This window comes from Cetorhinus maximus, chromosome 10 (assembly GCF_964194155.1).
Source record: "Cetorhinus maximus chromosome 10, sCetMax3.hap1.1, whole genome shotgun sequence".
Taxonomy (NCBI): domain Eukaryota; kingdom Metazoa; phylum Chordata; class Chondrichthyes; order Lamniformes; family Cetorhinidae; genus Cetorhinus; species Cetorhinus maximus.
Window position 1 is genome coordinate 22,607,433 of NC_135888.1, and position 24,444 is coordinate 22,631,876.

The 24,444-nt window shown below is 46.0% G+C and overlaps 2 protein-coding genes across 2 annotated transcripts in view; both read right to left on the reverse strand.

The window, feature by feature from the left end:
- The window catches only part of aif1l (allograft inflammatory factor 1-like), a 39,189-nt gene extending 17,466 nt beyond the window's left edge, over positions 1-21,723 (reverse strand). The window contains exons 1-4 of the mRNA XM_078550143.1: positions 21,577-21,723; positions 21,436-21,497; positions 9,553-9,619; positions 6,019-6,060 (exon numbers count right to left, since the gene is read on the reverse strand). Coding sequence (XP_078406269.1) covers positions 6,019-6,060; positions 9,553-9,619; positions 21,436-21,497; positions 21,577-21,601 — 196 coding nt within the window. The 5' untranslated portion in view covers positions 21,602-21,723. The remainder of the gene's footprint in view (positions 1-6,018; positions 6,061-9,552; positions 9,620-21,435; positions 21,498-21,576) is intronic.
- lamc3 (laminin, gamma 3) overlaps positions 10,064-24,444 on the reverse strand; it is a 107,399-nt gene continuing 93,018 nt past the window's right edge. Inside the window, exon 29 of the transcript XR_013577742.1 lies at positions 10,064-10,113. The gene's annotated coding sequence lies outside the window, so the exon portion shown is untranslated. The remainder of the gene's footprint in view (positions 10,114-24,444) is intronic.

Here is a 24,444-nt window from a genome sequence, read left to right on the forward strand (position 1 = left end):
CAGTACAGAAACAGGCCTCCCAGCCCAACTGGTCTATGCCTATGTTCCACATGAGCCTCCTCCCATCCCTCTTCATCTCACCCTATCCTTCTATTCCTTTCTCCCTCATGTTTATCCGGTTTCCCTTTTAATACATCTATACTATTCACTTCAACCGCTCCCTATTGCAGTGAGCTCCACATTCTTACCACTCCCTGGGTAAAGATGTTTCTCCTGAATTCCCAGTTGGATTTATTAGTCTCTAATTTGTATTTTTGCAAGATAGTTAGGATCTCCCTCACAAATGGAAATATCTTCTCTACGTTCACCCTGCCGAACCTCTCAATCACAATCTTAAAGTAAGGGGGCAGTGAAGTTACTGATCCCATGTTGAGGCTATTACGACCAGCTAACAGGAACGAATACAGCCCCCTCCAGAGGGACTCAAAGACAGGCAATGTAGGTAAAACAAAAGAAGAAAATGTTGGAAAAACTCAGCAGATCTAACAACATTTGTGGTGAGAAGAACAGAGTTAACACTTCGAGTCCATATGACTCTTCTTCAGAGCTACAGAGAATTGGAAACATGATGAAATTTATACTGTTTAAGAGGGATGGAGCAGGTGAAGCTGGATAGAAGGCAAGCGATAGGTGGGGGCAAAGGAGAGATTGACAAAGATGTCATGAACAAAAGGACAAAGCGGGTGTTAATGGTAGTAGTAAGGGCTAAATGAGGTGCTGATAGAGCATAGAGTCACAGAGGTCTACAGCACAGGAAAAGGCCCTTTGGCCCATCGAGTCTGCGCCGGTCAAACAAGTGCCTAACTATTCTAATCCCATTTTCCAGCACTAGGCCCATAGCCTTGTATGCCATGGCATCGCAAGTGTATATCCAAATACTGCTTAAATGTTATGAGGGTTTCTGCCTCTACCACCCTTTCAGGCAGTGAGTTCCAGATTTCCACCACCCTCTGGGTGAAAAAATTCTTCCTCACATCCCCTCAAAACCTCCTGCCCCTTACCTTAAATCTATGCCCCCTGGTTATTGATCCCTCCACCAAGGGGAAACATTCCTTACTGTCTACCCTATCTACGCCCCTCATAATTTTATACACCTCAATCATGTCCCCCCTCAATCTCCTTTGCTCCAGGGAAAATAACCCCAGTCTATCCAATCTCTCCTCATAACTAAAACTCTCCAGCCCAGGCAACATCCTGGTAAATCTCCTGTGCACTCTCTCTAGTGCAATCACATCCTTCCAATAATGCGGATTCCAGAACTGCACGTAATATTCTAGCTGTGGCCTAACCAGCGTTTTATACAGCTCCAGCATAACCTCCCTGCTCTTATATTCTGTGCCTTGGCTAATAAAGGCAAGTAACCCATATGCCTTCTTAACCACCTTATCTACCTGTGCCGCTACCTTAAGGGACCGGTGGACATCCATACCAAGGTCCCTCTGATCCTCGGTACTTCACAGGGTCCTACCATTCATCGTGCCTTGTTTGTCCTGCCCAAGTGCATCACTTCACACTTATCCGGATTAAATTCCATTTGTCACTGATCAGCCCATCTGACCAGCCTGTCTATATCCTCCTGTAATCTAAGGCTATCCTCCTCACTATTTACCACCTCATCAATTTTCTTGTCATTAAGGTAAGAAAGCAGAATGTTATAATAGCAGGATAAAGGTAAGCATTCTGAAAAGAACAAACCTGCCAACAAAGGTGGTGCTGTTTTTGTCTGGCGTACTGACCTCTACCTCGCAGAGACTGAGTGTCAACTCTCAAACACTTCCCCCTACCTCCCCCTGGACCATGACTCCACCACCGAACATCAAGCCATTGTTTCCAGGACTGTCACTGACCTCACCTTCCCTCCACAGCTTCCAACCTCATTGTTTCCCAACCCTAGACCGCCCACTTCTACCTGCTCCCCAAAATCCACAAACAGGACTGTCCCGGTAGACCGATCATGTCAGCCTGTTCCTGCCCCACGGAACTCATTTCTTCCTATCTTAACTCTGTTCTCTCTCCCCTTGTCCAGTCTCTTCCCACCTACATCCGCGGTTCATCCGATGCCCTATGTCATATCAACAATTTCCAGTTCCTTGGCCCCAACCGCCTCCTCTTCACCATGGACGTCCAATCCCTCTACATCTCCATCCCCCACCGGGATGGTCTGAGGGCTCTCCACTTCTTCCTTGAAGAAAGGCCCGAACAATCCCCATTCACCACTACTCTCCTCCGCCTGGCTGAATTTGTTCTCTCACTGAACAATTTCTCCTTAAACCTGTCTCATTTCCTCCAAATAAAAGGTGTGGCTATGGGGACCTGCATGGGCCCCAGTTATGCCTGTCTCTTTATGGGGTATGTGGAACATTCCTTGTTCCAGTCCTACTCTGGCCCCCTCCCACAACTCTTTTCTCGCTACATCGATGACTGTTTTGGTGCCACTTCATGCTCACACCTGGACCTGGAAAAATTTATCAACTTTGCTTCCAATTTCCACCCATCACCTTCACATGATCCATCTCCAACACTTCCCTTCCTTGACCTCTCGGTCTCAATTTCTGGTGATAGACTGTCCATCAATATTCGTTACAAGCCCATAGACTCCCACAGCTATCTCGACTACAGCTCCTCACACCCTGCTTCATGTAAGGACTCCATCCTATTCTCTCAGTTCCTTCGCCTCCGTTGCATCTGTTCCGATGATGCCACTTTCCAAAACGACGCTTCCGATATGTCTTCCTTAACCGAGGTTTCCCACCCACTGTGGTTGACAGGGCCCTCAACCGTGTCTGACCCATCTCCTACGCCTCTGCCCTCATGCCTCTCTCTCCCTCCCAGAACCATGATAGGGTCCCCCTTGTCGTCAGTTTTCACCCCACCAGCCTCCGCATTCAAAGAGTCATCCTCCACCATTTCCGTAAACTCCAGCATGATGCCACCACCAAACACATCTTCCCCTCACCACCCACTGTCGGCATTCCATAGGGACTGTTCCCTCTGGGACACCCTGGTCCACTCCTCCATCACCCCCAACACCTCATCTCCCTCCAATGGCACCTTCCCATGCAATCGCAGAAGATGAAGCACCTGCCCCTTTACATCCTCCCTCCTCACCGTCCAAGGGCCCAAACACTCCTTTCAGGTGAAGCTACTGCATTCACTGCTCCCAATGCGGTATCCTCTATATTGGAGATACCAAACCCAGACTGGGTGACCGCTTTGTGGAACACCTTTGGTCCACAAGCATGACCCAGACCTGCCGGTCTCTTGCCATTTCAACACACCACCCTGTTCCCATGCCCACATGTAAATCCTTGGCCTGCTGCAATGTTCCAGTGAAGCCCAACGCAAACTGGAGGAACAGCACCTCATCTTCCGATTAGGCACTTTACAGCCTTCTGGACTTAACATTGAGTTCAACAACTTCAGACCATGAACTCTCTTCTCTATCCTCACCCCTTTTTTACCCCCATTTTTCCATTTTTATTTTTATTAATTTTAATTTTTATTCATTTATTCATTATTTTATCTCCACCTTTTATCCTATTTTCGATCTTTTTCACTCCACCCCACCCCCACAAGGGCCATCTGTCACTTGTTCATGTTGTCCTTTCCAGAGTGCTTACCCTGCTATTATCACATTCTGCTTTCTATCCTTAATGCCACTATAAGCACCTCCTTTAGCCCTTACCACTACCATTAACACTCCTTTGTCCTTTTGTTGATGACATCTTTGTCAAACTCTCCTTTGCCCCCACCTATCGCTGGCCTTCTATCCAGCTTCACCTCCACCCCCACTTAAACAGTATAAATTCCATCACATTTTTACTCCCCTTTAGCTCTGAAGAAGGGTCATACAGACTCAAAGCGTTAACTCTGTTTCTCTCTCCACGGATGCTGTCAGACCTGCTGAGTTTTTCCAGCATTTTCTGTTCTTGTTTCAGATTTCCAGCATCCGCAGTCTTTTGCTTTTATCTTAGCGTAGGTAAAACCCTGGCGATAGCGAAGGAACAGTTGGATGCTGTGATGGGGAGTGGGGCTTTCTGTGGATGGGTGTGCGTAAGACGGGCTGAATGGCCTCACTCACTACAGAGGGGCAGTTCATGAACTGCAGACGTGCAAACACAAATGTTTCGGTGGGTGCGTTCCTTTTCACAGATATCCACGAGTCACCATTGTGACGGTTACACAAACCTTTCACCAACAGATGAGGGAGAGCTGGCAGTCAATGAGCTTTGTATGTCGGGACCGAAAATGACCCTTCATTGGGTCAGAATGGAGACAACTCGCTTCCCAACATCACTGTGAAAGCACATTCACCACAATAGCTGCTGGCCCTGCCAGCGACACCCACAACCCGAGGACGAATGAGAAAAATAAATCATTCAGAAACCACTGCTGTTGATTACTTTGGCCCTGCCCATGTAACTAGCTTCAGGGTGCAATATTTCCCAGGAAGGAGCTGCGTGACATTCCTTCCTGTCTGCCTCATGAACGGAGTCGCAAATCTACTTTATTTTCAAAGCAGAGAAGGTTAAGGAGAAATTTAATGGGGCTCAAAACTATCTGGAGTTTTAATAAGGAGAAACTGCTTCCACTGGCAGGAGGGTCAGTAACCAGAGGACACCGATCTATGAAAACTGACAAAAGAACCAGAGAGGAGACGAGATTATTTACTGCAAGGGCCGTGCAAACAGATCAGCAGGAACCTTCAAAAGGGAGCTGAATAAATATTTGAAAAGGATAAATTTTCAGGGCTACGGGGAAAGAGTAGGAGTGAAGTGGGATTAATTGGATAGCTCCTTCAAAGAGCTGGCACAGGTACGATGGGCTGAATGGCCTCCTGCACTGTATGATCCTGTGATTTAATAACTAAAATAATGGGCAGGGGATGTTACCTGAACAGATTGCAGTCAGTCATGGAGAGAGAGGCTAATAGTAAATACAATGTACAGGGTCAGGTCGCTGCTCCTTCAGGACTGTGTTCAGTTAAGAACATAAGTAGGAGCAGGAGGAGGCCATTCAGCCCCTTGAGCCTGCTCCGCCAATCAATAAGATCATGGCTAATCTTCTTCCTCAACTCCACTTTCCCACCCGCTCCCCATTTCCCTTAATTCTCTTAGTGTCTGAAATCTATCAATCTCTACCTTGAATATGTTCCACATTCTCGTAGGAGTAGGCACAAGGCCATTTAGCCCCTCAGGCCAATTCGGCCAACTCAATGACTGAGCGCCCACAGTTCTTTGCAGTAGAGAATTCCAAAGATTCATAAACCTCTGCGTGAAGACATTTCGCCTCATCTCAGTCCTAACCGACCGACCCGTTATTCTGAGGCTGTATTCTAGACTCTTCAGCCAGGGGAAAACAGCCTCTCAGCAACAATCCTGTCAAGCCCACTAAGAATTTTATACGTTTCAACCTCTCTCGTGAAGTGCTGTATAAATGCAAATTGTTGTTGGTGTCATCCTTGAAAGGAGGTGAATGACATGAGGCATGATGTGTAAGCAAATATTATGAAGCATTTACAGCACAGAAACAGGCCAATCATCCCATCAAGTCTCTGCTGGTGTTCATGCTCCACAGGAGCTTCCTCCTGTCCTACTGTATCTCATCCTATTGCCAATCCCTTCTATTCCTTTCTCCCTCATGTGCTTATCCAGTTTCCCCTTAAACACATCTACATTATTTCACCTGAATCCCTCTCTGTGGTTGGCGAGTTCCACATTCTCACCACTCTCTGGGTAAAGAAGTTTCTCCTGAATGGTAAAGGTTAACTCAGAGTGACGGTTAAAAGGTAAGACAAGAAAACGTATGTATAAGCCGAGACCAGGCTGCGGGAGAATCTTCGCACCCCCAGCACGCGCCCAGAGCACAGCCGAAGAATATGTTACCTTCTTCACTTTGAAACATTAAAGAGCAGAAGCAACACAGGCAGGTGGAATATTTACATTACACTCAATGTCATTTCAATGTCTGATAAAGAATGATCAGGTCTTTGTGTGTGTGCTATACCCTGAGACTCACCAATGTCACCTTGGTCATTGAGATCAAATTCCATGTACTTCTCTGCAAGAACAGAGAAAAACCAGATTAGGCAAATCTCAACATACTACTGAATACATCAGCAGCTGCATGCATTTACAAACCGATTAACTTAACTGTGGTTTTATAGGTAAAAGGATTAAACTTGGAATAGAATGAGTCTTCTCTCATTGAAATAGTCATTAACAGCAACTTGCATTTATATAGCGCCTACAAGTGTAGTAAAAGAGGAGGCCCTGCGGCTCAGTGGTTGGCCTCCCTACCTATGGGCCAGAAGCCCTGGGTTCGAGTTCCACCCCAGGACTTGGTGGCCATGGAAGGTGTGTTCGTAGCGTGGCCAGTCAGGTTGATTATCAGCCTGTAAATCCTTCCAATACGCCTGATGGCGGGCGGTAAGAGGGCGGCAAGGGTGGGAGAGTTTCCTGGTCAGCCATACTGCAGAAAGCAATGGCAAACCGCTGCAGTACTTTGCCAAGCATAATCATGGACCAATCCAATGGAAGTCCATGGTCACCAACGCCTTCTTAGGGCATGGGACCTGGAGGAGGAGGAATGTAGTAAAGTTTCATGAGCATTATCAGGTAAAATTTGACATTGAGCCATTTCAGGAGATATTAGGAACAGGTGACCAAAGGTTTTGTCAAAGAGGAAGATTTAAAGGAGCATCTTAAAGGAGGGTAGGTTTAGGGAAGGAATTCCAGAGGTTACGGCCCAGGCAGCTGAAGGCACGGCCACCAATGGCAGAGCAATTAAAATCAGGAATGCTCAAGAGGCTAGAATTGGAGGAGCACTGAGATCTCGCAGAGTTGTGGAGCTGGAGGAAGTCAAGGTCATAGCCAAGGTTGAGGCCGTGGGCGGATTTGAAAACAAGGGTGAGAATTTTGAAACTGAAGCATTGTCGGACTGTGAGTCAGTGTAGGTTAGCAAGCACAGGAGGTGATGGGTGAACAGGGGGTGATGCGAGTTAGGTAACAGGCAGCAGAATTTTGGATGAGCTGGAGTTTACAGAGGGTAGAATGTTGGAAGCTGGTCAGGAGAATATCAGAATCATTGAGCTTTGAGGTAACAAAGGTACGAGCGAAGGTTTTAGCAGCAGATGGGCTGAGCTGGGGTAGAGATGGACGATGTTTCAAAATAAGGGGGAAGCCACTTAGGACCGAGATGAGGAGAAATTTCTCCACTCAGAGGGTTGTGAATCTTTGGAATTCTCTACCCCAGAGGGCTGTGGAAGCTCAGTTACTGAGTATGTTTAAGGTAGAGATTGATAGATTTCTGATTAACGATAACGTAAAGGGTTATGGGGATAGTGTGGGTAAAAGGCATTGAAGTGTTTGATCAGCCATGATCGTATTGAATGACAGAGCAGGCTCGATGGGCTGAATGGCCTTCTCCTGTTCCTATGTTACAAAGATGGAAGGCAACAATCTCGGTGATGGAGCATTCGCCGCACGGACTGCAGCAATTCAAGGAGAAGCATCATCACCATCTTCTCAAGTGCAACCAGGAATGGGCAATAAATGCCAACCTTGCCAACGACACCCATAACACAGAGCGTGCCAAGTTTTGCTGTTTGTGGAAGCTTGCTGTGTGTAAATTGGCTACCATGTTTCCCATGTTACAACAGTGACTACACTTCAAAAATTACTTCATTGGCTGCAAAGAGCTTTGAGACACCCAGTGGTAGTGAAAATGCTGTGTAAATGAAAATCAATCTTTCTTATCCTATTATCCCAATCGATGCTGGTTATCCCAGTCAGTACGGGGTACACTTACGACGTCAGATGCCACTGTTGGACATGTGTATCTTTCTCAGTGTTGGATACCTGGGTAGGTGCCAGTTATCCCTGTGGGTGCCGGGTGTCCGAACTTCGTAATGTTGGCCTGAGGGATGCTGGACAAGGACTAGGGAGTGGATGACACCTCATGCCACCCACCCCCCCACCAGACCCCCACCCCACCTCCTGGTCACCCATCAGGAACACTGGGGGGAGGGGTGAACGAAGGGTGTCTCACAATGGCAAAAACTCTTTAGCACAGGAACTCAATCTGCAATCTGCAGACTCAAAGACATGTGGAAAGGCTGAGGTTATCAGGATTGAAGGACCACATCTTGTACCTCTAGACAGCTGAAGACATGGCTGCCAGTGGTAACCAGGGGACACAGATTTAAGATAATTGGCAAGTAAGCTGGGTGGGTGGGGCGGGGGGAGGGTGGTGGTGGAAATTAGGAAAAAAATTGTTTGTGCAGTGAGTTATTGTGATCTGAAATGTGCTTCCTGAAAGATTAGTAGGAGCAAATTCAATAATAACTTTCAAGAGAAAATTGGATAAATACTTGATGGGAAACAAATTACAGGGAGACGGGAAAAGAGCAGAGAGTGTGGGACTAATTTGGAAGCTCTCTCAAAGAGCCAGCAAAGGCATTTTGGACTGAAAGGCCTCCTCCTATGTTGTAAGAGTCAATGATCATTTTGCCACCTTACCAGTTAACAGGGAGATAATGTGGCCATTTCACAGGGATTTATTTGACTGTAAGCTATAAGTAATGTAGAAGGTGAACCCATTCTGATGGTTCATGCTTCTGACAATCCATTCCACATTCCATCTCAGTGTGAATCATTAAAGAGAAACATAAAGGGTTCATCATCGCCAGCAATGGATAATTGAATTTTATCAACACTTCCTGAGGCGGCACGAGACTGTTTATAGTGAATGGGAAAGAGAAAAGGACAAGGTGTTAATGTGGCCTGTCCTTTGTGTAGCTACAAAATGGTTTTACCAGGTTAACAGCAGCCACATTGATGTATCAAGCAATGTCCCAACACCCACACAGATCACAATCCAACTCCATCAGGTCTTAATTCAGCACCAGAGGGCACCCGGCACCCACAGGGATGACTGGCACCCAACCAGGTACCTAACACTGAGAAGGATACACAGCAACAACAGGGGCATCTGACAACATAAGGGTACCCTATACCAACTAGGATAACCAGCACCAATTGGAATAATAGGAAAAGAGAGAAACATTTTCATTTATATATCACTTTTCACAACTACTGGGTATCTCAAAGTGCTCTACAGCCAATGAAGTGTTTTTTGAAATATAGTCACTGTTGTAATGTAGGAAACATGGCAGCCAATTTGCACACAGCAAGTTCCCACAAACAGCAATGTGATAATGACTTGCTTTTTTTTTACTGCCATGTTGACTGAGGGATAAAAATTGGTCAGGACAGTGGGAAGAAACTCCCTGCTCGTCTTCAAAATAGCACCACCTGATCTTTTACTTCCACCTGAGCAGGCAGATAGGGCCATGGTTTAACATGTCATCTAAAACACAGGGCTCCCGACAGTGCAGTGCACTAGAACGTCACAACCATGCTTGTTCTGCTGAAGCCCTGGAGTAGGATTTGAACCCAGCACCTTAAAATTCTGAAGCAACTGTGCAAGTCACTGAGCCACAGCTAGACTGACACTAACAATAGGGAGCAATAGGAACATTCTGTCATTTACTTTTGAAAGATTCCAGATTTTCTGCCAGGTTTTCTTCATCTTTATACTTCGGATCTTCCAGAAATTCCTGGAGGAGAGAGTTTTAAAGTGTAAAATTATAAAGCATTGAATAGTCCATGTCCACTGCACATGAGCTGTCAATCATCACTCTCGCTCAGAGCCTGTCTTTATTCTCTATCCCGTGTCCAGTTCATTCCAAAACTGAAGAGAAAACAAACGCACATTCCTGGGATCAGGACATTGCAAAGCACTTCACAGTTATTGATGCTTAATGCAATGGGGGTGATGGTGGCGTAGTGGTAATATCACTAGACTAATAATTCAGAGACCCATCTAAATATCCTGGGGATGTGGGTTCAAATCCCTTAGTAGCAGTTGCAGGAGTTCAAATTTTTTTAATGAAAAAAAATCTAGAATTGAAAGCTAGTCTCAGTAATAGTGACCACGAAACTGTTGTAAAAACCCATCTGGTTCACTAATGCCCCTTTAGGGAAGGAAATCTGCCATCCTTACCCAGTCTGGCCGACATGTGACTCCAGAGCCAATGCAATGTGGTTGACTCTTAACTGCCCTCTGAAGTGGCCTAGCAAGCCACTCAGTTCAAGGGTAACTAGGAATAAGCAATAAATGCTGGCCTTACCCAGTGACACCCACAGCCTGTGTTTAAGAATTTTTTTTTAATGAATGGGTTCAATCAGGGTAACGCCCATTCTCAAACCAGAGTATCCACCATTTCAACCAAAATCTCCATTGAAGTTTAATGCTGACCACAACACAGGTATTTGATCCAACTTCTTTCAGTGAGGCAGCAGAGGAAGAAGACCAAGGTTCAGAACTTTAAAGGAATCAGATTCAGCAATGAGGCAAACTAGTCTCGGCTGCAGTAACAACACTGGGGTTGTTTTCTTTAAAGCAGAGAAGGTTAAGGGAAAATTTATAGAGATGTTCAAAATTATGAAGGGTTGTTGATAGAGTAAATAAGGAGGGTCAGTAACCAGAGGGACACAGATTGGCAAAAAGAGTTAGAGGTGAGGAGTTTTTTTTAATGCAATGAGCTGTTGTGATCTAGAATGCACTATGTGAAAGTGTGGTGGAAGTAGAATGAATAGTACAGCTGCAGTGTATCACAACCAGCAACCTCGGGATAAGGCCATTCCAGAGCTTAGATCTTGCCGGATTTTGGGTCAGGTGGTTTGAGCCATGGGCCAGGCCAGTGGGGGGTTGAAGGGTCCCTTGGACTGCCAGAATAGACTAGCGTGCAATTGGAGAAGGGGATAACACAGCCGGTCTGACACACACGGTGCCAATTTTAGCGCCCAGCCAAATTGTCCAGGTAAGTTTTTTTTAAATTTTATTCAATTAAAACTGATGCATGGCACATTTTCGGACAACTCCTGTTTTTGGGCAGCCTGATTTGAGACACTTTAAAGTGAATTGTGTAAATACTTGAAAAGGAAAAAAAATGCAGGCCTGTGGGGGAAGAGCAGGGGAGTGGGACTAATTGGTTAGGTCTTTCAAAGAGCAGGCACAGGCAGCATGGGTCGAATGAATTTCCTCTGTGCTCTCAGCATCTTATTCAGGGCTAGCAAGGTGACATGTCAGGGAACGCGACTCCCGGCCTTTCATAGGCTCCACTCAATCGCAGTCATTGTTGCATCTTTCTACACTGAGCTACCACGGCCTGTTTAACATCTCACTGAGCTCTAGAGAGCAAAGATTGCCCTATGGCATTAGTCCAAGCCTGACTATCACTGGCAGCTGATCCTAGCTAGCACCACTCACAAAGAGTTGGGTAAAGAGAAAGGGAGGAGAGGGCTGGAGAGAGGTTTTGTCAACCTCAGTCAGAGCTGCATTCTCTGGGCTGAGGAGATGATACTTTGGGCCACAGTCTGGCTGTTTTGTGCTTTGAGAATCAAAGGACAGATTCTCTGGACTAACGCCATGGCTGCATTTTTACAGCCTTTGATTTAAGGAGGCTGGATGTGTTTGTATTTTTTATTGCTCTCAAAAACATTACAAAGTAAATCTCCTGAAAATATAACACTCAGTGGCAGCGTAAAAAGAGAAGCTTTAGTTTCAACAGATCTACAAGAGGGGTTCACAGATCCAAGCAAGTCCGAGGCCACTCCAAAACACCCCCATTTACCACACACCTGGAAGTACAAAGTCTGATACCACCAAGTAGTTCAACTTAAAGCCATAAAGTGCAATATAAACAATATCAAATTACGTTGAATTTACTGCACAGAAACAGGCTATTCAGTTCAACCGGTCCAAGCCAGTGGTTATGCTCCACATGATCCTCTCCCTGTGCCTCTCTTTATCTCAACCTATCACCATATCCTTCTATTCCTTTCTCTTTCATGTGTTTATCCAGTTTCCCCTTGAATGTATCTACACTATTCACCTCAACCACTCCCTTTGGTAGCGAGTTCCACATTCTCACCACTCTCTGGGTAAAGAAGTTTCTGCTGAATTCCCGATTGGATTTATTAGCAGCTATTTTGTAATGAAGGGATCTTTTCCCGCTCTGTTTGCCTGACCTTTCTGATTCTCCCAGCGTCTTCTGTTTCTTTCTCAGGATTTCTTCAGATCCAAATCTTATATCGTTTGGCCATCAATAATTTCAATGCATAGAAAGAATTACCACAATGAGCGTTAATAGGAACACATAAACACCAGGGGACCTTTCGACAATAGAAAGGTACAACTCTGACAAGAAATAAGGAACTTTTGTGCTTTACAGCCAATACACTACCTTTTGCTTTTGAGCCACAAACAGCAATGAGACAATGGCCAGATAATTTATTTTGGTGATGTCAGCTGAGGGAAAAACATCAACCAGGGAGAACTCTTTGTCCAGCTAATCTGTGTGAACTACAAACCCCCTCGTCTCTCAGGCCTTAAGCATAGAATCAAGAAATGGCTCTTCTTGCCATTCAATGAGATCGGGGATGATCTGAGTAGCTGTTCATCAGAAGCCACTTCCCTAATTTGTCCAATAATTTTGTTCTCAGTTAGGGTGAGTGCGGGAGGATAGATGTCTCCTGAAGGACAAGGCTTTCTGGGATAAAGTTAGCGGATATTAAGATCTGCACACAGTGTGGGAAACAAGGAAAGCACAAAAGAGAATTGGATAAATACATGGGAGGAGGGAAATAATTGCAGAAATCTGGGGAGAGCACAGTTTGTGGGATCTTGCTGTGTACAAATTGGCAGCCATGCTTTCTACATTACAACAGTGACTGCTCTTCCAAACAAAAAAGGTATTGCAAAGCATTCTTGAGGTCACTGTATAAGTGCAAGTGGTGAGACTAACTGAGTTGTTCTTTGAAAGAGCCAGCACAAACTTGATGGGTCAAATGGCCTCCCAATGAACTGTAAGATAAAAGCAAAAAACTGTGGATGCTGGAAATCTGAAACAAAAATAAAAATAGATGGAAAAACTCAGCAGGTCTGACAGCATCTGCGGAGAGGAAGACAGTTAATGTTTCAAGTCCGTATGACTCTTCATCAGAACTGAGGAAAAATAGAAATGAGGGGAAATATAAGCTGGTTGAGGGGGGTGGGACAGGTAGAGCTGGATAGAGGGCCAGTGATAAGTGGAGGCAAAGCAGAGATTGCCAAAGATGTCATAGGCAAAAGGACAAAGGGGTGTTAACGGTGGGGATATTAGCTAATGTGCTAATGGTGACATTAAGGGTAGAAAGCAGGATGAGCAAATGACAGATAGCCCTGGTGGGGGTGGGGTGGGGAAGAAGGGATTGAAATAGGCTAAAAGGTGGAGGTGAAACAATAGATAGGAATACATTAAAAAATAATGGAAATAGGTGGGAAAATAAAAATATAGGTGTAGGGGGTGATGGAGGAGTGGACCAGGGTGTCCCGGAGGGAACAATCCCTGCAGAAAGCCACCGGGAGGGTGAAGGGAAGATGTGTTTGGTGGTGGCATCATGCTGGAGTTGGCAGAAATGGAGGGGGACGATCCTTTGAATGCGGAGGCTGATGGGGTGCTAAGTGAGGACAAGGGGGACCCCATCATGGTTCTGGGAGGGAGAGGAAGGTGTGAGGACAGATGCACGGGAGATGGGCTGAACACGGTTGAGGGCCCTGTCAACCACCATGGGTGGAAAACCTCGGTTAAAGAAGAAGGAAGACATGTCAGAGGAACTGTTTTGGAAAGCGGCATCATCAGAACAGATGCGACGGAGGCAAAGGAACTGAGAGAATGGGAAGGAGTCCTTACAGGAAGCGGGGTGAGGAGCTGTAGTCAAGGTAGCTGTGGAGTCAGTAGGCTTGTAATGAATTGGTGGACAGTCCAGCACCAGAAATTGAGACAAGAAGTCAAGGAAAGGAAGGCTATTTCGATCCCTTCTCCCCACCCCACTCCCCACTAGGGCTATTTGTCACATGCTCATCCTGCTTTCTACCCTTAATGTCACCATTAGCACAATTCTTAGCTAATATCACCACCGTCAACACCCCTTTGTCCTTTTGTCTATGACATCTTTGGCAATCTCTTCTTTGCCTCCACCTATCACTGGCCCTCTAGACAGCTCTACCTGTCCCACCCCCCTCAACCAACTTATATTTCACCTCATTTCTATTTTTCCTTAGTTCTGTTGAAGAGTCATACGGATTTGAAACGTTAACTGTGTTCCTCTCCACAGATGCTGTCAGGCCTGCTGAGTTTTTCCAGCTATTTTTATTTTTGTTCCCAATGAACTGTACTGTTTTATCATCCTGTAAAATCACAGATCAATGCAGGTTAAACCTTCCATTCTTCAGAGTCATTCCTGAAGGGGGCTGGGGTTGGTGACTTGATAAAAACCAACTCCTCAGAAAATTCAGTAAACTGAGATCTGAAGATAGGGAGGCGGAGTTAAAGAGTCATACTACCTCTAAGGCACAGACGCTGATTAATAAAGGTCAAACTCCTGCTTTATTACTTTTACAACCTTTAAGTAAAGAAAATAGAATTCTTTATATGTTCCTTATTCTTTGAATGTATTTGCAAATTCTCAAGCAAATGTAAGAATCAGTGGCAGCTTAAAAAGGGAAGCTTTACTGTCAGGAGTAATGGGGTTCATGGATCCAGATATTACACTCCTCCCCTACCCCCACACTCCCCCTCCCTATTTACTTTCTAAAGCACACCTGTAATACCTAGTCAGAAAAGTGTGGGTTCAAGCCTCCAATGCAGAGGCTTAAGCACAATATCTAGGCTAACACTCCCAGTGCAGTGCTGAGGGAGTGCTGCACTGTCAGAGGTGCCCTCTTTCTGATTTTTGTTAAACCGAGGCCTCGTCTACTCTCTCGATCCCATGGCACAACCTCAAAATGGAACAGGGGAGTTCTTCCAGTGTCCTGGCCAATATTTATGCTTCATTCGACGTCACCAAATATCAGGTGATTGATGCATTGCTGTTTGTGGGATCTTGCTGTGCATAAAATTAGCTGCCATGTCTCCCATATCACAAAAGTGACTGCACTTCAGAAGTAGTCTGTGTGGGGTCCTTGGGGCATGCTGAGCTTGAAAAAGATGCTATATTAATGCAAGTCTCATCCGGCAGTGCAGCACTCCCTCAGTACTGCACTGGGAGTGTCGGCCTGGATTATGGGCTCAAGCCCCTGGAGTGGGGCACCAACACCTCCTGCCACAGAATCTGAACTCATACCCAGTCTGCAGTAAGCTCGGTGACAGTATCCAGGCCCCATACAGACTGATTAACACCAGGATATTGCTTATACTGAAATATCTTTTTCAGAGAGAAGGGAAATGTCTCCTTCACTAACAGTCAAGAATCATCCAATCAGGCAACAAAGCACATGTTCCCTCTCCAATTGGCTGTGAGAAGGCAGGGTGTCCAATGGAAGGACCAATGGCAGGAGTGCAGGGGGTGGGGGTGGGACAAGAGGTAATGTGATGAAACTTCCAGGCACACAACCAACCAGAGTTGGTCAACCTTCCTTGATATGAAGTATCAAAAACCCAGCTCTCCATATTTTCCAACTTGCTGAGTCCTCAGATTACTTGAATCATTCAGCAGAGGAGATCGTTCTGCCCATCATGTGGAAGACTGGCAAAGTCGAGAGGTCTGAGCTTTGTAAATATTCATGAAAGAGCCCGTGCATCATCTCCCCTTTACATTCAATGGCGTTACCATCACTGCACTGCAGCAACTCACCAAGGCTCCTTTGACAGCACCTTCCAAACCCGTGACCTCTATAATCTACAAGGACAAGGGCCGCAGATGCATGGGAACACCACTGCCTGCAAGTACCCCTGCAAGCCACACACGATCCTGATCTGGAACCACGTTGATGTTCCTTCACTGTCGCTGGGTCAAAATCCTGGAACTCCCTCCCTAACAGCACCGTGGGTGTACCTGCATCACCGGGACTGCAGAGGTTCACGGTGGAGGCTCACCACCACCTTCTCCTCAAGAGGCAATTATGCTGGCCTTGCCAGCAATGGCACGTCCCACGAAAGGATTTTTTAAAAAATCATACAGTGCCAATCCAGCTGGGAGATGAGTGTATAAACTAATTCCAGGCATTCCAATAAGGAATCCACTCTGCTTTCATGATCGATGTTGGCTTGACCTATCTGTGACTGGCTGGCTTTGTGCTGCAGTGGGGACTTCCTTAAGTTCATGGCTTGGAGGCCACTCCCCATTCACCTCCGCACCATTCACTGCACAGCTCCTGGCACATTTTTGGAACTCGAACCAGCCTCATGGTCTGACCTCCACAATGCAGGGCACTGGTGCCAACTCGCGTGTTCCAAATCAGTGTCAGTATAAGCAATATCCTGCCAGCCGAGAGTTGGCTTTCATGCCAAAGAGAATTCGGAAGTATGCCAGCAAAAGTTGGAAATCAACTGGAGTCGACTCTCAGCTCCAAACACTTCCCCCGCCCACAAGTCTACTATGTGTTTACCTTCCACACTTTGTAACTTTGTTGTGAGGTGTGCCACTATGATGGGGTTTGGAGTGGAGGGGCAATTTTGCTTTGTTCCAAATGAACAGGCCCATATCTGATCCAAGGCCCAGGGGTCAGTATAAATCCTGTGACCAGCCCTAACTGGAGCAAGGAGAAGCTAAAGCTGTAACTTCACTGCCTCAAACCATTGCTCTCTTCTACAGTGGGAAGCGGTTGGTCACAGTTAATTACATTGACTCAGCAATTTACCAGCACCAAGTGTCAGCAATTTCTCTTTGCCATTCAGTATGTTCAGGCAGCGAGCCCCTGGATCAGTGATAGCATTGCCGCCTCCAGATTGGAGAGCACAGGATTCCAAACCTGTTCCCGAGTGAGTGGAAACCAGAGTTCCAGCTCGGAATTGTGTGTTCATATCCGGTGGCAAGCTGGAATCCGGTGGCTGGGAATATCCTTCCCTCCCCCACCCATCCTATGGGTTGTGGGAGTCCATAACACCTTCTTGCCATATAGGGTCAATCTGTCAGCTGGCTACGGCGATGGAAGAAGTGTCCACATCACGGCCTGTCAGACTGTAAATCAACCCGAGATTGCTTCCGTTAATTCACACAAGGGAAGAGTGTCAAGATTATTACTTATGTTTAATTGTACGTGGCTGGTGGGGATACACTTCAGGCCTATAAATAAACATTCCCCCAGCAGAATATTAGTAATAACATGCCTATTAGCAGAGTGCCTGTTGATCACTACAAAGTTCAAGTGACCAATTAAAAGCAATAAAGTCGAATGTTTCGGTTACATTCCTATCAAAGGAATATCTCGCGTCTGTGTTTCTGTGAAGAATTTGAACAGATCCTTGAAGCTCCTGCACTCAGTGTTTACTGAGACTCCAGCATTTTCAGTGTGTCCCAAAGTCTAACTGTGGAGAAACACTGAGCTGGTCATCACTGAGACAGGTGGTTGTGTCTATTCTGGTGCTCCATAGGGAACAGAGGAGGCCATTCAGCCCCTTGTGCCTGTGCCAGCTCTTTCAAAAGAGATATCCAACTGGTCCCATTCCCTTGCTCATAGCCCTGCATTTGTTTCCTCCAACTTCCTTTTAAAAGTTATTAGTAAACCCCATTCCACTGTCTTCTCAGGCAGATTACAGCAATTCACTGCAAAAAAACATCGCTCCTCATCCCGTCTCTGGTTTCTTCTGCCAATTACCATCAATCTGTGTTCCCTGGTTGCTCATCCCCCTGCAATTGGAAACAGTTTCTCCCTATCTACTCAATCAAAACTCCTTTCTTGTAAAGAAACTCTTGTGCTTCTACATCTCCACATAGTTTCCATGTAAATGGTCTTTAGAAAGAGTATAGGGAAGGTTTACCAGGATGTCGCTAGGGCTGCGGGACCCCAGTCATGAGAGGAGTTTGGAAGATTTAGGATTATTCTCATTGGAACAGAGAAAGCTAAGACATGACCTAATAGAGGTTTCAGGGTGATGAGAGGGGTTTTGATACAGTAACTAGAGAAAACCTATTCCCCCTGGAGAGTGGGCTAATGACCAGAGGCCATAAATTCAGAATCATTGGCAAAAGATCTAGAGAGGAGATGAGACAAAATGTTTTTCACTCAGAGAGTCGTCAGGATCTAGAATGCTCGTTCTGAAAATGCAATGGAAACTGATTCAATAAATAATATTAACAGGGAATTGGCAGAGGTGCTTGAGATTGAGGAATTTACAGGGTTACGGACAAAAAGCCAGGTCGTGGAACTTAACACAACTGTTACTTCAAACAGCCAGCAGAGGCACAATGGGCTGAATGGTCTCCTTGGCTGTAAAAATTCTGTGATTCGGTGAAATGGCTAGAGCTGCCCTAACTATACAAACTGGTGCAAATTTTGGTATATGAAGAGTTTCTTCTCACGGTGATGTGTAATGTAAGGAAATCAACTGCACCTCAATGGACAGAACTGTGGAAATTTATGTAAGATATGCAGGGCTCTGGTATAAAGGCCAAGATCAATAATGCTCCTATCTTTTCAAAAAGGGGAATAGTATACTGCCTTGATGCTAGCTTTCTGTGACCACAATATGATTTTGTGAAAACATTTCGACAATGGGAGCTTTTTACTGGGGCCTTCCATCGCTGCACTCTGGAAAGATCAGAGATCTGACCCAGTCCCAACTTCTGGCCCCGGCCCAGAATATTTGCTTTGCTCAGTGTCTGTGCAACACCAGCACACACTTAACCCAACTGGTACTGCATCGACCAGGCTGCTTTGAGCAATGTGTACAATGATAAGAAGGATCGCATGCTTAAACAAACAAAAAGCCTGCATTTATATAGCACCATTCACAACTTCGGGACGTTCCAAAGCTTCCAGAGAACAATTCAGTATTTTGGAAGCAAAGTCACTGTTGTAACTTTCGAAACACAGCAGCCAGGTTGTACAGCAAGATCACACAAACAGCGATGAGCTCACGACCAGAGAATCTGTTTTTCAGTGATGTTGGTCAAGGGATAAATAATCAGCCAGGTGACCGGGTTGAACTCCTCTGCTCTCCTTTGAAATACCACCCACAGGATCCTTTGTATCCACCTGAGAGGGCAGACAGGGCCTGAGTTTCATGTCCCATCTGAAAAATAGCACCTTTGACAGTGTAGCACTCCCTCAGTGTCACACTAGGATTCTCAATCCAGGTTTTGTGCTTGAGCGTCTGGAGTGAGAATTGAACCCATGACATTCTGATTCCAAAGGTGAGCATGCTACCCACCTAACCATGGCTGACACTGACAATGCTACTGGGGAACAGTGTCAGGCTGGTTGTGTAAAAGAATCCAAAGCCCTCACGGCCCATCAGCCCATCCACATTCCAAAATGAAAACCCCTGCAAATCGACTCAGTTTGATGCTTGTGAGTTAACTAGCTGATCTCTCGTGGCATTGCTGATATTGTTTTATAGCAGGAAGATTACACAGTGAAACTCACAGTGTATTACGCTGCAGCTAAGACAGAGCAGTGTGCAAGCTGGTTTGAGGCTTTAAGAGTTTAAAATTTAATTGCGGAAGGAAAAAAAATCTGGGTTCAGTTCTAGTTTAATATTTTTGCTGAGGGATATTTGTACATAAGAACAGGAGGAGGCCATTCAGCCCCTTGAGCCTGTTTTGCCATTCAAGTAGAAATGGGTGATCAGTATCTTGACTCCATTTATGCATCTTGGATCCATATCCCTTGGTCTCCTGACCCAACAGGAACCTAGTAATTTTAACATCCAATTACATTTTCACCCGGAAGATTCTGTGGCACTATCAAAAGAGCAGAGATTGCCAGACAACATTGACCAATATCACTAAAAACAGTAAGACAAGAGCAAAATGCTGCAGCTGCTGGAAACCCGAAACAAAAACAGAAAATGCTGGAAAAACTCAGCAGGCCTGGCAGCATCTGAGGAGAGAGAAACAGAGTTGATATTTCGAGTCCGTATGACTCTTCCTCAGGGTCTGAAGAAGGGTCAAAAGGACTCGAAATGTCAACTCTGTTTCTCTCTCCACAGATGCTGCCAGACCTGCTGAGTTTTTCCAGCATTTTCTGTTTTTGTTTCTCTAAAAATAGATTATCTGGCTAGGATCACATAGCAGTTTATGGGAGCTTTCTGTGTGCAAATTGATTTATTTTTATTCCTTCACAGGATGTGAAGACCAGCATTTATTGCCCATCCCTAGTTGCCCTTGAGAAGGTGGTGGTGAGCTGCCTTCTTGAACCGCTGCAGTCCATGTGGTGTAGGTACACCCACAGTGCTGTTAGGGAGGGAGTTCCAGGATTTGGACCCAGCGACAGTGAAGGAACAGCGATATATTTCCAAGTCAGGATGGTGTGTGACTTGGAGGAGAGCTCACAGGCGGAGGTGATGAATGTCACATTTCCTACATTACAACAGTGCCTATACTTTAAAAGTACCTCATTGGCTGTAAAGGGCCTCGGGGCAGCCTGAGGTGATGAATGGTGCTATAGAAATGCAAATCTTTATTCTACATTTCTCCTTCCTAACTGGAGCCATGAAGTGTTGTGGATGGGATTTGAACTAGTTCTGGAATTTGGAAATAAATAATAATCTGGGGGGGTGTGGAGGGGGATGGGGAATTAATGCCTCCACACCTCCCATCCCTTCCCCTCCCCTCCCCCCAGTAATTGTACCTGTTGCTGTCTCCCATAGAAGCAACATTAGTACTGAAAGCAGCATTGGGGAGATGCTCAGAGCCAGGGACTCAAGTTCACTGGCAGAGGGTCAGTGACAGGAATTGGAGTGAGACAAATAACCCGAGGTTTGTGATGGGTTAAAAAGCCACAGAGCAAACTCAGAGACAGCCCCCAACCTCAATAATCCAACCCAAGCCCTTTTATTGATCAACAGTGGTCACTGAAAGTGGACGTGGTCACAGCTCTGGCATCCTTTAGTCGCTTTAAACCACTTGGGTGAAACAAGTTCAGAACGAACCAGAGTTCCGAAGAAGGGTCATACAGACTCGAAACGTTAACTCTGTTTCTCTCTCCGCAGATGCTGCCAGACCTGCTGAGTTTTCCCAGCATTTTCTGTTTTCCTTTCAGAACAAACTCTGGGCGTGTTCCAACCCCAACTTCAAAAATTGTCATCAAAGATCTGACAGTGTGTTTCTCACTGATTGACCTCAGCAATGATGAGTGTGGTTTTAAACATGTTATTGAAAGAGACGGGAGAGGAGGAGAGAGAGAGAGAAAGAAAATCAAACGAAGAGCAAGAGTGATGAAAATTGACACAGAGAGAGAATAAAATGTAGGGAATGATACACAAAAGGGGAGAGTGTCTCACACACACACACGGAGAGGGAAAGACAGACAGTTTATAAAAGTAGAGACAGGGACTGCAAGTTAAAGCTGGTGGAAAGGGATTGAGTCTGGCTGGGAATCTCTCACCTTGTTCACACTGTGCAGCCGCTCCTCCTGTTGCGTTTTTAATAACCCGAACATTTTGCCCCCTGTGAACGGGAGAAACACAATTCAGATCAGGAAAATTTCCCGAGGAATCGCTTCTCCTCCCCCCAACTAGTGTCTCACCCTGAGCCTGTTGTCCCGAGGGCATCCTGAGAGATTGAGAGAATCCGAGCTCCGCTCTCCGGCTCGGGGACTGAACTGAACGCTGCCCGGGAACCGTTGTTCAAACTGAGGGGGAATGTCCCGGGACAGAGACGCCCGCTGTGGGAAGCCAGAGAAACTGCAGCTGGGAGTGGCCTCCCAGATCAGACCAGGAGCCAGAGCCAGAGCCGACCCCAAACCTAATCCCCAATACCTACCCCCAAATCACCAACCCTAACCGAATACTAAACCCAACCCCACACCAGAACTCACCCTGAAACACAAACCCATCCCCAACGCCTCATCCTCAGTCCTAAACATAATTTAACCTAAACCCAAACCCAGTTGCCAACCCAGTTTCATGCCTAACCCCAAACCAGGACTCAACCCTAATCCCAACACCAACCCTAACCCCAACACTAACACCAAGCCTAACCCCAACACTAACACCAACCCTAACCCTAACCCTATCCTCAACACTAACACCAACACCAACCCCAACCCTAACCCCACACCAACCCTAACCCCAACCCTAACCCCAACACTAACACCAAGCCTAACCCCAACACTAACACCAACCCTAACCCTAACCCCAACACTAACCCCAACACTAACACCAAGCCTAACCCCAACACCAACCCCAACCCTAACCCTATCCCCAACACTAACCCCAACACTAACACCAAGCCTAACCCCAACACTAACACCAAGCCTAACCCCAACCCTAATCCCAACACTAACCCTAACCCCAACACCCTAACCCCAACCCCAACCCCAACCCCAACACCAACACCAACCCCAACCCTAACCCCAACACCAAGCCTAACACTAACACCAAGCCTAACCCCAACACCAACCCCAACCCTAACCCCAACACTAATCCCAACACTAACACCAAGCCTAACCCCAACACTAACACCAAGCCTAACCCCAACCCCAACCCTAACCCCAACACTAACCCTAACCCCAACACCCTAACCCCAACACCAACCCTAACCCTAACCCCAACACCAAGCCTAACACTAACACCAAGCCTAACCCCAACACCCTAACCCCAACACCAACCCTAACCCTAACCCCAACACCAACCCTAATCCTAACCCCAACACCAAGCCTAACACCAACACCAAGCCTAACCCCATCCTCAGTCCTAAATCCAGCCCCAGACCCTGATACTTACCCAAACCAACACCAAAACCTAACCCAAATCGAGCTACCGATTCAGACCCAGGCCAGGACCCAGCCCCAAACCCAACACCAACACCAGCCCAAAGTATAACCCAACACCAAGTCCAACCTCATCCCCATCTCCAAACACACTCCTCACCACCTATCCCAAGCCCAGCCCAACCCTAACCACAGACCAGGACCAACCCCCACTAACAACCCATACCTCAATCTAACCCTAAAACTTAATCTAAACCCAACACCAATGTTAACCCAATCCACACCCAAACCCAAACCCCCAGTGTGGGAATATATATGTTTCAGTGATTTGTGAACTTGGACAGTAAACACTAAAGAAAATCACATTATTCTTGTTACTCTAAGGTACCTTTGATGATTCATATTACACAGAGCATCAAAGCCACATAGACAAGCAGAAAGGCAGCATTAAGCAGTATATATGGCCTTTAAAGCCAAGGATTTCAGGATCAAGACAGAAACATGACCAACTCCCTCATGGTTCTTAATGTTTCATCTTATTCTTGCTCTCTCCAGGAGCTTCTTCAGGTTCCTCTGACTGCAGTACCATAGCTGCACCACGGCCTCTATTTAGGGTGTTTCTGCCAATTGAGGCATCAGTGGCAGGGGAAAAATTCATTTTGTCCGATTACCCACCCTTGCTGGGCATTCATGCTGGATAGCTGACTGGTTTATGTTGCTTGATTTCCTCAGAGGCTAATCCAGGTGCAACCTTTCACCCACATTCTGTCTTTCCAAGTCACTTGCTGCAGATTATGGAATGCGTAGGCTGCTGTTATCACTGTCCAAACTTTCTCCAAGTTTTATTTCACACAGAAATGCCTTGACCTTCCCGACAATTTCCAATGGCAGCAGCTTTTAATAGGATTGTTTAAGATTGCTCATTCCGTTATCGGTTGTTTTTGGGCTCTTACAATGATTTCTGCACAGGCTGCCTTTTCATTTTACATTCATAATGCAACAATTTAAATGTACAATATCCTAGGGATCAACATTAACCCTTCGCCCTTAGTACCTGATAACAGCCTCAGTTCCAACACCAATGTCAGCCCACTCACAAACCCTGTTCCTGTCCAGTTAGGAAAATGAAAGGAAGATATCTCTGGCACCCAGAATCACAGAATTGTTAGGCACAGGAGGCGGCCATTCAGCCCATCGTGTCTGTGCCGGCTCTCTGAATGAGCAATTCACCGAATGCCATTCTCCCACCTTCTCCCCATAACCCTGCACATTCTTCCTTTTCAGATAATGATCCAATTCCCTTTTGAAAACCTCGATTGAACCTGCCTCCACCACACTCTCAGACAGCACATTCGAGATCTCAACCACTCGCTGAATGAAAAAGTTTCTCTTCATGTCTCCTTTGATTCTTTTTCCAATTACCTGAAATCTGTGTCCTCTCATTCTTGATCTTTCCACCAATGGGAACAGTCTCTCCCCACCTAAACTGTCCAGACCCCTCATGATTTTGAACACCTCGATCAAATCTCCCCTCAGCCTTCTCTTCTCCAAGGAAAAGAGTCCCAACTTCTCCAATCTATCTTCATAACTTAAGTTCCTCATCCCTGGAACTATTCTTGTGAATATTTTCTGCGCTTTGTCTAAAACCTTCACATATTTCCTAAAGTGTGATGCCCAGAACTG